Source organism: Hibiscus syriacus, unplaced genomic scaffold (assembly GCF_006381635.1).
Source record: "Hibiscus syriacus cultivar Baekdansim isolate YM2019G1 unplaced genomic scaffold, ASM638163v2 tig00111942_pilon, whole genome shotgun sequence".
NCBI lineage: Eukaryota > Viridiplantae > Streptophyta > Magnoliopsida > Malvales > Malvaceae > Hibiscus > Hibiscus syriacus.
The window spans coordinates 646,718-658,682 of NW_024063218.1; the positions used below are offsets into that span (position 1 = coordinate 646,718).

The window sequence follows — 11,965 nt, forward strand, 5'->3', positions numbered from 1 at the left end:
ATGAGTTTGTTAAGTTAAATTATGATTATTAGTCTTTAGGTTATAAGTAAGTTATAAATTTAGTTAATTGATGGACAAGTCTAAACACACGAACTTTTAATTTTGGAAGAAGCTAATGAAGTCCCTATTCAATTCAATGGTCGAGTATGTCATTTTCTCCTCTTTCTTGGGATATAAACTTGGATTTGACAAAAGGAAGTTTCGGGTGTCTACCAAAGGGACGGTGAAGGCCATGAGAAACTCCATTGATTATAACTCAAGCTTTTGCAAACCTTGATATCTTCATCAACGGGTTTGCTTTGGCTTTTTCTTGCAAATTGAAACAGAAGCTAACGCATTAAGGTAAAGACTGAATCCATTTGTTCTCTCTCAATCTTGTCTTGTTTTTTGTAGTTGTAGTAAAAAAAATTGAATCTAAATACTAAAACATTGACAGCTCAGTCAGAAACGTACATAAATTTTTATATTAAAACATAAACTTATAAAATTTTTAAAATGACGATAATATATTAAGGATAAAGCAACACGAATGAATGGAGGATACAAGTCTTCTAAATATTAATATATATAAAAGGAAAGGTCGCAACGTTAGGTTTGGTTACTCGTTTCACTCAACAACGACGGGCGCCTGCCTATGCCCCATTAACTGTCTTGTCACGCCATTGAACTTCGTTTCCATCTAGCAAGTTGAATGATTATGACCCGTACATGAATCCGCCATTCATATCACAAACAGTAATTTTGTTGATTTGGAGGGAAAAAATCCGTAAATAATTGTTTGGTGGAGGAGAAGAAGAGAATAAACGAGTTAAAAAATGATGTATAGTCGAGGAAGATCAAAAGCATGAAGCAAAGGGATAGTAATTTAAGCAAACAAGCTTTACAAAAACTGTTCTTCCATCTACTAATCGCAACTTAAATCATGTACGGACCCCCCTGTAAAATTGAGTTTCATGAAGCAATTCAACTCAGGGTGCCTTCTTCTCTTCATAATGTTCATGATATTCAATTTTCCACTCAATTTAACGTGGCTGCTCAGCTCTAAAATCTCAGAACTTATATTGCTGCTTAAGGTCGTCGTATTGGGTATCCGAAGTGAGCTCACAACAACCGAAACATTCAACCTCTCTGTTGACCTAGCTTGAGCTCTCCCGGTAGGTATTTTAAACTCTCCGACGACTACTAAACCGCACCAGACAGATCCCGTCGTGTTGTCGAACTGAAAGTCTCCGAAATTAGTATTCTCGACGGCGACCGACGTTACGAGCGTAAAATTGAACGACGGAGAAGATGAATTAGTTCTATAAATAAGGTTCCGAACCCTGACCGATCCCAACTCAAAACCAGGGGTTCTGGGGCGTAAAAAGATACTGCCGAAGATCAAGAGAACGGCTCCTTGGATGACCGCGACTGCCAGAACGTAAACAAGACATTTACTGCTTCTTTCTTCTCGACGTGAAGCTCTGGGTTTAAACCCACCCGATTCCATGTCGCTTCTTGGATAATCTTGAACGGGTGCCAGTGGCTTCGCCTGCGGATCTTGTTGCATATTGTTCTCTAGAAGGAAAACAATGAGGGTTAGGATTCTCTTTTTTCAATCGAGAATCGAAGATTTAGACCTGGGCTTTGGAAACTGTAAGTTTTCGTGTGAATTATGAAGATGATGACATGAATTTATATATATATAATTCAAGGTTAGGGTTCTCGAACAACCGCGTTGAAATAGCTTTCAACGGTATTAAGTATTGAATTTTTAGTGGGTCAGCCTTGGATTATCGACAGACCTTTTCAGATTTCTTTTTTATTTTTAGGGTAAATTTCTTGGGTGACCACTCAACTATAGTCAAATTTATATTTTTGTTTTAACTTATTAAATATATTTTATTTTTATTTTAATGTAAAAATATATATTTTATCTTTATCATCACTTAAAAATATATTATTTAAAATATTTTAAAAATAAGTTAAAATAAAAATAAAAGATATATAATAAATTATTAATTTTAAATATTTTATAGTAAAATAAAATAAAATATATTTAATAAAAATAATATTTTTAAAATAAATTTTAAAATCGAGTTAAAAAAATAAAAGATATATTTAAGATATATCTAAAAATATTTTTAATATTTTTAATAATATATTTTTAAGTGATGATAAAGATAAAATATATATTTTTACATTAAAATAAAAATAAAATATATTTAATAAGTTAAAACAAACATAAAATATATATTTTAGATATATAAAATAGTATTAATTTCGAATAAATCATTTACTTATTATTATACAAGATATTTACATTTGTTGTCCATTATATATCAAATTGCTTGAAATGACCGTACAACTCAGTTTGTAGAGCACAAGGTTCTTAACCTTGAGGTCGTGGGATCGAGTCCCACGGAGGGCATTTCATAATTCGGAGGTCTCCCACGGAAGCTGCTCTCAACCTAGTGTTGGGGGCAGCCTACTATCATACCTCCCCCTTACCCCATTACATATGGGAATAAAGGGTCAGCTAATTTTTATATATCAAATTGCTTCCTTGGCTTAGTGGAATAGCAGCAGCCAAACAACCCAATGGTCTTGGGTTTGATTCCTTTTATCCACCTTTGTTTTTTTTCTTCCAAGAGGGTGACACCTTTGGATAGGAGGAAAATTAATCTATTAAATTAAAAATAAACTTAGCATTCCAATTTGAGACTGACATGTGCGCAATTTAATTTGATGATTAAATTTATTTGTATGTAACTAAAATTAAGATCAAATTGACATCTTGGTTAAGTAACAAGTACCAAATATATAATTATACCAAAAAGTTAACTTAAGAGTCGTTCTCTCGGTTAAATTTTAACTTTCATGTCACATCCACCGTTAAAAATTAACGACCAATAGCTTGATTGAACCATTTGAATAGTTGAGTGGTCTGTTTGATCAAATTGAAACATCAATGGTCAAAATAATTTTTTACCATAGTTGAGTGATCACCCGTATAATTTACCCTATTTTTATTTTCCACACTCTGTTTTAGCCGACTAAAATATTTTACTTGGTCGTATGATTTTGTTTACGTATAATCTATGAATTAATAGTATAATTTGAGTCAAAATTTAATGATTATCGTCTAAATCAAGACTAATTATAGAGATTGAATCCACAATTTACACATGATAGAGGGATTAATAGAAGAATTTGGTAAAGAGACACATTTATGCAATTTTGCTAATGGGTTTGTTAGTTGTAAAGGGAATAAAAGGATGGACTAAAGCATTCCCGAGCAGCAAACTTTTATGTTGTCAAAACGTGTCCATTACTATAATAAACCCTTCTTAATCACACACTTTCTTTAGGTTTCTTGATGTTGATGTTTTAATTTTATTTTTAAATTTACAAACAAAATCCAGTGATTAAATATGTCTTCTTTTATACAAGAATTTGGTAACTGAACTTTATCCTCCTCCTATTACACTTAATGTACTTTAAATCTTTTCAATTTCCTCACTGAACTTAATTCATTGAGTTTTTTTTTGTCATTCAACCGTTTTCTCACTAACGTTGTTATGACGTGGCTTTTTTATTCCGTGTTTTAATGGTTAAATTATAAATTTAATCATTAAACTTTACTCTCTCTCCTATTTTACTCACCATAATTTTAATTATTTTTAATTTAATCACTAAACTTTATGCATTGGATTTTTTGGTCACTCCTCTTTTAATAATAAAAAGCACGCCATAACGACGTTAATAAGGAAACGACTGAGTGACCAAAAAACCCAATGTATGAAATTCAGTGAGGAAATTAAAAAAGTTTAAAGTACAGTGAGAGGAATAAGATAGAGAGAAAAGTTTAGTATCAAATTTATAATTTACCCTAAATTAAATCTCCTCCTAAAAATTAGTGATTATCAAAGATTTTAAAATAAATTATTTGCCCTAAATTTTAAATTTTAAAAAATATAAGGACTAAATCTATTATATAAGATTTTTTGAATATACTTAATACAAAAAATAATTGTCTAAACTATACTCAAAATTGACTTTTGGTACATATTATTTTTTTAAAAAAATAGGTGCCTAATATTTTTTCTTTTACACTTTTAGGTGCTTACCATTAAAAACTCTTTAATTGACACTGTCAAATTTATATATTTTTTTATTTTCAAATAAATATTATTTAAAATTTCTTTTTCTAAAATAAAAACTTGAACGTGACACATCTCACTTAACGATTTTTTTAACGGTATGCACCTAAAAGTGTAACAGAAAAATATTAATACCTATTTTTAACGTAAAAATTCTTTAAGTACTAAAAATAAAGTTTGTTTGAGTATAGTTTAGACACTTATTTTTATATTAACAACATGTAATGAGCAAAAGTATAAGAAAATATTTAAAGAAATGGAAAAAAAGTAGCCATGACACTTTTCAACCCTTGAAAGCACTATTTCACGAGTTACATGTACTCTACTTTTAGGAATTTAATTATGTCCTTATTGCTATGCAAGTTTCACATTAAGAAAGAGTTGGAAGACCAAACCTATATGGAAACTGATCTCATCTGTGCACTATAATGTAAAGCCATTAATCACAAATTGCTTTAAGTTTTAATTCATTTGTCACTGAATTTGTGTTGTATTTATTACACCTATTATGATTAAATTTTCTTTTACAATAGTTTATTAGTATATTTAGAATTGTTTACATGAAAATTGGGAAATATAGAAAAAGAGAAGGAAAAGAAAAAAGAAGAAGAAACCTATACTTCCTCCAATCCCATCAATAATTCGAGGTCGGGCTAGCCCTGCCCAGTGCCCAGCCTCTCATGTCTGGAGTCAAACTCTCAATTGCATCAGTACGGCAGTCATCCCTCTTATCTAATTATCGTGTTGCTGGCTACACCATTGAATTCAATTCATCAAAATCAGTTCAGTCACTTTTTTGAGGGCATTCAACGATGAAATGCTTTTTCTAGCCGAAGGCTGTACAGGAACTCCTTATTGCGAAAATTCTTGTGCAGGTAAATAAAGGAGGTAGGGCTAAGGGGTGATGAGGCTGCTGCTATTTAGCATTTACTCTCCTCGTATACTTGTCTTAAAAATGCTCCTTGTGGAATTCAAATTTAGTTGAACCTTTTTGGTTCAGCTCGTAGCACAGTTTGTTGAGTTCTTTGGCCAGAACCGGTGCCCCGCAGTAGAACACACCTGCTCCCACCACATTTAAATTACGAAACAGTAGCATAAGAATACATACAAGACTGCTAGCTTTTCATTTGCTTGAATAGAATTGGGGGGCTAACTCACCTATCCTTGCGTTGCAATGCTTGGAACTCAGTTTAGACAGAACGTTCTTCCATTTAGGCCTTGCAAAATGGGTTCGCACCTGATAATATCAAAGTTGAACTTTTATTGTGTTTGAAAATGGGTCTCTTCACATGCTGAGAGAATGAAAATGAGACAGGAAAGAGTCTTACCCTGGTGCCCGAAACGATGTCGACTCCATTCTTGGCATGATTTAGTGCTTGGACCATTGTGATGAGAGCTGAGCGTGCATCGCCTTCCTCGTAAACGCTTGTCAAATAGTTGTGCATTTCAATGACACCCTGTTCTCCAAAGGGACAAGTTAGTGAAGGCATTCTAAGAATATTATAAACGAAAAAACTTATACGATGATTGGTTCATTTACCCTTTGATCAAGTTCTGCAACTTCATTCATGACCCCTTTGAACCAATCAAATGAACCTTGCTCCCTGGTTACCCAATAAAAGTAAGCATTGGTCGTCTTAAGAGTCTTCTTTCGTGAAACTTTGTTCGGAGCGTTTGAATCATTGCTCTCAACACTTAAGTCTGATGTCCTACTGGTATCCGAGGCCAAATCCTGAAAAATGAAAAAAAAAACAAATAGGTTCATTGTGAATCTTATAACAAAAGACCAAGAATGACTAACAAATTCAATTAACTTGGCACATGTTACTTACTGCCTGCTCCTCCATTTTGACAATGTTGTTTAGCAGATCTTTTAAGATGCTGATAAATGGCGTTGCACCAATTCCAAGACCCACAAGCAACAGAACATCATACTTCTTATAGTTTTGTGCCGGTGCACCATACGGTCCATCAATCAACAGCTTTGGCAAACTGTTCTTCGGACAAGAATATCATGGATTATAAAATTACACAGTATTCCTACAGAATCTAAATGCTTCTAGAAAAGAGAATGTTGAATATATTAATAGAATCCAAATAGATGTTACCTTTTCTTAGTTGTCTCATCAGCCCTGAGAAGCCCACTTTTCCCAGCTACAGGAGGTTCACAAACCTCTGAGAATAGCCGTTTGAGCTCTTGGGTCCAGTCACCTAGCTGACGAATATGTACACTAAGGTAGTCATCGCCAGGAGCAGAGGTGATGGAAAAAGGATGCCTGGTTCACAGAAGGAAATACTCATGAGTTCGGAAGAAAACTTCCTTCTTATTATCACAAATCAATCAAATATGTTAACCGGGTTCCATTCATCTTAGAAGGCTATTATGGACAGCAAATCGAATAGGTCTGAGTCCATTTGCATTTTCTTCTATTATTTACTTACCTACAAAATCTTATAATGCAAAATCTGATCAATTTAGTAGCAAACCGAAACAGCTGGAATCATTGTAAAATATTATATTTGCTTTGATATTTTTTACTCACCATTCAAATGGAGAGACAGCAGGGCATTGGACAAACATGTACTGCCCGCTCTTGTACCGAAATTGAGGTGGCTTAGACATTTGTAATGTGAGAACACCTCCCGGATAAATTGCAACCTATATATCGAGAATGAACTTACAAGAAGATCGCCAATCAAAGATTCTTGAGGCTGTGCAGCATGTGCTTCACTGTTAATTGGTCCAATTAATGTTTCTCCGTTTTGTACTTCACCCTTTTTCTTTGAACAGATTCTATTTACTTAAGGAACTTCTTGTTTATAAAGTGACAGAGTTATGCTTACCTTCAAAAGCCGGACAGTATAGGAACCAGAACGAAAAAACCTTAGGGTCCTTTCTCCAGCATATAACAGAACTGGAATAGCGAGGTACATCCAAGTCTGCAACATGGAATTCGATACCTTAACCTTAAGGCTGAAATTACAGTTATAGTTACTCAAATAAAACAAAATCCTGTTATTAGAATTTAAGCAAACACTTGACAGAAGAAGATTTGAATATATACCGTCTTACGGTACCATATGTGCACGAGATAAAGGAATTCGCCATGGATGACAAGCAAGGCGTAGACAATGACAAACAGGTGGTGTGAGTACCAGAAGGCATTGAAGCCAGTGATTCTATCAAAGGGCTTGGGAAGTTTAATCAGGTTCCGCCGAAACCATCTTGTTGCCAGTGTAAATGCAATGGCCATGAAGATAACCATTAGAACTCCAGTCACTCCTTCAATTCCTTTTACCAGGTCCAAGTACGTTGGCTTATGACTTCCAAAGTCATGGCTTAGAAACTTTCTATATTTATCATTAGAAGAATGGATAAGCCTCGGAAAATCACAGGCGAGATGGTTACCGACATGGAGAATGACTCCAATTACAATCGCTGCGGCTATTGTCTGCATAAGATGATGAGTGCGTCAAAAATGATCTAATTGTATGGAATCGACAACTTTCAAATTTCAACGTTATTATTTATGCAATGCATCAATATTGCTATTCATTTTGGGCTTATTTGCAAATTTTGAATCGGGAAGCCTTACATCCACTAGCTAACTCTGCCAGCCTTATATTCATTGGGCCAAACCGAACATTCGGTTTGTAAAAAACAATATTGTGTGTCAACTGTCAATGCTTTAGTCAACGCCAAAAAATTTAAAATTACTAAAGCCATAATTTTTTTAGTTTCATGCATGGAAGCCTAGTGTCTTCTACAATTAAAAAAGAAATATATGTTTAGATGTCAACTTTTGATGCGTGAACGTGCAATGTCTCCCCTCTACCCCCAACAAATAGTCGTATTGTCATTGTTTAAAGTTCACAAACAATATATCAAGTAAAATCAACCCATCATGTTGACTTCTATCATCAACTTATCCGGGACCCAGACGATAAACGTAAAAGAGAAGCTAAAGATGTATTACTAGAGACAAAATAAAGGAGTTGGTAAACAGTTTACAATACCTTGTGAAAGTTGATATTGTCATCCAAAGGTAGGAATAGACCCAGCTTTGTGGACCTGAGCCAAGTGATGGTGTTTCTGCACACGGGCATGAGGATAAGAGCCATGTTAAACTTCAGGGTCTCAGCTGCTCCTTTGGCTGTGAGGAGACAATAACCCATAACATTAAAAGCACTCTTCTGTTTGTACTGAAAGAACTTCCATGTAAAGAGTCCTATCATAATCATTATCCACAATGACACGACCCGTATTCTCTTCCAATTTTCTTCTAGATAGTAAACAAGTTTATTGCTCATTCTTCCGATTCTGCTGCTTTTTCTTATTCCTTGTAAGTTTTGGCTAAGGGCTTGGCTTGTGTAGCTTAGGGCTTGACTGTAACTCAGATACGTGTCCTTTTGCAAGAGAAGTGTCTCCAATTGCCATAGCTGCATCATTTTCATCAGTCATCATCATCCACCAAATCATGATGTTATGGCGAAGGAAATATTAAATGACAAGGAAAGTTTCTAGTCATGAAAAAGGACATAATTATCTTTGATTCTGTCAAATCGTTAACACTATGAGTGATGCAGAATGGAGGACGCGTGCATGCGTGAATTAGTGAAGAGGACGCGTTTTGGAGAGGGGAATAACTAGAAAGCAAACCTCACAGTCACATGGGAACCCAAATGTCAGGTCTGCCATTTAGCAGGACCATTTAGTTCAAAACGGCCAATCATGGGATGGAGTTGGTCAGGACCCCTTTAATCTATGACCAAATAACGAAAATACCCTTTGCTCAATACTTAATCCCAACCACTTTGACAAGTAAAACAAAAGAGAAAAAAAAACAATCAATTCTTCAAGATATGAAACAAAGAAAAAAAAAATCAAATTCAAACCAGATGCCATTGCCCGATAGTGACCAGCCAAGTTGATTATAATACTATAAAGCCTTAATTATCACATGGAGATCAAGCAGTTAAAGGAAAAAAAAACTCGAAATTGAAAATTAATAGGGTAACTTTCAATGGATAATCATGCAAATGAAATTCGAGAGATTAAAATGGAAAATATACTAAGCTAGTAGTACTCTATTTTGGGTTGTGTACATTTTATTCGGAAAGGAATCTGTTTAGCCAAATTCTTTTTCTTTCTATCGAGCTGAAGTTAAATGGCTCGGTAAACGAAGTACTAAAAACGGACCTTTTATTCTTGCTTGGTCACGGTTGTTGGAAGATTTGATCAATTTTTGCCTACCAATGGACTGTGGAAGAACAAGTCCAATTTACTAATTTCATTTTTAATAATATTGTCAATGCTGCTCAACCGGACATCTTACTGAAATTTATTAGTTTGAAACCTAATCTGAAAATGAAATCTCACTGCAAATTAAAATTTCCTCAACTTGATATATTAAAATTATAGAACACTTGTTTTTGTCGAAGTCTAGATCATCCTTTGTCTTAACACCCTTGAATATTAAATAATTAATATTAAAAGAGAAAAAAAATTCTTGCATTAAGCATAGAAGTAGTTGATCATGGAAACACGATATAAGTAATGGACCCACCTCAATATATCCAAGTCTTTCTGGGTCCAACTCTTCCATGATCAAAGCTGCATATTCTTCCGCCTGCTCCTTCAATCTCGATAGCTTGTTAGCTGAAGCACTTAGCATGATGATCTGTGAAATCAGGAGGAGAAATTATAGACCAAAATGCCCCCACTAACCCCACTAAAATTTTATTAGAAAATGACCAAAATTCAATAAAAAAATAGATGCCAAGCAATGAATATGAATAAATCAATCTAATTATTATGTAAAAAAGAATCAATCTAATTATAGATAAGATGCTTGTAAAGTGATTAACGTGGAGCACCCAAAATTTGAAATCGTAAATTGTTTCTTATTTCTTTAATTTGAATTATTTATTATGGTAGTAGTTAGTGTAAGAGTTTCTTGTGATTCAAGGTCATTCAATACCTGCCTAACGTTGATTATAAATTATAATAAACCAAATGACACCCTGTTAACAAGTTCTTTTGATCAATCACTTTAAACATTAAATTACTTCCCTCTGAAGATGAAAGGGCGGCCTTACAATTTTCATTTTGAAGAAAACTAATAATTTTAGCAGAAGAGACAATGCTATTAAAATTTTGTTTAAAGTGGCTGCCTGATCCAGTTTCATTAAAAAATTTGTTAATTATTATTATTAGTACCTCTTTTACTTCAGCCTCAGTGATTCTACCATCGTCGTTCTTATCCACCCTGAAAAATGATTTACATATCAATCATATAATATGAGATTAGAGAAGTTAACATATTAATCATTTATCTATACTTGGGGGGAAACACGATTTTCATTTGCATATGCAGTTACAGGCTTCGAAAATTATGGAGGAAATCTCAAAAGAAGACGAGAGTGAAATTTTAATTTTAAAATAGAATGATTAAAAGAAATTAATTAAAAAATAGCACGCGTACATGTCGAAGAAGATCTGAAGGCGAGAATCAAAACTTTGATCGGTGATTTGAGACCAATATTCATAAAGCTCATCTCTGCTAATTTTTTCAACTTTTAATCTTCTTCTTCTACTCAATGCATCGAACATCTCCAGCGCAAATTCCTTAGAATCCTTCATTCCTTAAAGAACAGTAAACGAATACGAAAAACATTAGAAGATAGATTGAAATCGAAGCGTTTAAAAATGGGTTTGAGGAAAAGGAATGTGAAGATAACCTATGCATTGTGCGAAATCGGAGCGAAAGAGAAAGCCTTCCTTTGCGAGTTTGTCGAAATTGTTCTGAACTTCTTCCCATGCATTGGCTTTATTTTTACTGATAAACCTTAATCCATGAAGTGCTTTTGAAGCGCCGGAGCGAGTCCGGTCGAGCTGAGCTCTTTGCTTTCTTAGAGCTCGAGCGGCTAAAGCCGAGTCAAATCCGTTTACAGCCTGAGATGTGCGTCCTTGGCCACACGAGAACTTGCGTAGTTCGGCTTTCAACTCTTGTGAGAACTGCCTGGCTTTGGCCACTGCCTCGGCTTTTAGTTCTTGTGAAAACTGTCTGAATTTATTGGATGAGCTCCGCTTGATCGTCGGTGATCGTGAAGCCGAGGCCGAGTTATCGGAACCTTCATCGACGTTGATGGCGGTGGCCGGCTCGACGCTTCGGAGGATGATGGTATCATCGTCTTGGAGATCGATGGTGACCTCGACGAACTCCTCGGCCGACAGGTACCCGCTTCCAGGTGAAGCTGTTGAGCTGAGTGTGGTATTGGCGGGAACGGTGTCGGATGCCCATCGCCTACCGTGCGTAGGCAAAGAACCATCCCTCATTGAGCCAACAACTGCTTGTTGTACATGCTTAAACTAGAATTTATAGGAAATAAAGTTAAATTAAGGTTTAGTTCATTTCTTTTAGAAAAAGAAAAGAAAAGGACTTTCGGTATTGCAACGCGGAGGGAATCTATTGGAAACGACAAGAACGCGGAGAGCAGCTCTACAGAAAAATAAACAAAAAAAAAGGACTTGCCGTATTGCAAGGACCAAAGGGAGAATAAAATTAAGTTTAAATTTGCGCACTATACTACTGAATAAAATTTTCTTTTAACTTTTAGGACATTAAAGAATATATATTATTTCGAATTGAGTTTCATCTATATAAACTTATAATGAGTGAGAATCGATCACCTATATAAATACTTATTCTTGAATCAAACCACATATACTTGCTCTGTAACGGTTCAAATTTTTGAGTCAACGTAATGAAATCGATCCGAGATGGTTATGGGCCGGTCTAGATGCATATTGATGTCCTGTG

General features: G+C 34.7%; 2 protein-coding genes across 3 annotated transcripts; both read right to left on the bottom strand.

The window, feature by feature from the left end:
• Window positions 1–845: 845 nt before the first annotated feature.
• On the bottom strand, window positions 846–1,611 carry LOC120173210 (late embryogenesis abundant protein At1g64065-like). The gene has a single exon (XM_039180444.1). It carries the CDS (start codon window positions 1,547–1,549, stop codon window positions 905–907), a length of 645 nt encoding a protein of 214 aa, XP_039036375.1. The 5' UTR covers window positions 1,550–1,611; the 3' UTR covers window positions 846–904.
• A 2,981-nt stretch (window positions 1,612–4,592) lies between these two features.
• Window positions 4,593–11,502, bottom strand: LOC120173290 (respiratory burst oxidase homolog protein A-like). 2 transcript variants are annotated; one of them, XM_039180493.1, is made up of 14 exons: window positions 10,884–11,496; window positions 10,628–10,787; window positions 10,363–10,411; window positions 9,710–9,823; window positions 8,160–8,582; window positions 7,208–7,594; window positions 6,987–7,082; window positions 6,686–6,801; window positions 6,251–6,418; window positions 5,975–6,134; window positions 5,683–5,874; window positions 5,471–5,599; window positions 5,301–5,379; window positions 4,593–5,201 (listed from the first exon to the last, which is right to left on the bottom strand). In XM_039180493.1, the coding sequence occupies exons 1-14, from the start codon at window positions 11,479–11,481 to the stop codon at window positions 5,092–5,094; spliced, it is 2,781 nt and encodes a 926-aa protein (XP_039036424.1). In that variant the 5' UTR covers window positions 11,482–11,496; the 3' UTR covers window positions 4,593–5,091. The 2 variants fall into 2 exon arrangements, with proteins under 2 accessions (XP_039036424.1, XP_039036425.1); XM_039180494.1 differs by lacking the exons at window positions 4,593–5,201; window positions 5,301–5,379; window positions 5,471–5,599; window positions 5,975–6,134 and having other exon boundaries at window positions 5,693–5,874; window positions 10,884–11,502.
• Window positions 11,503–11,965: the final 463 nt, after the last annotated feature.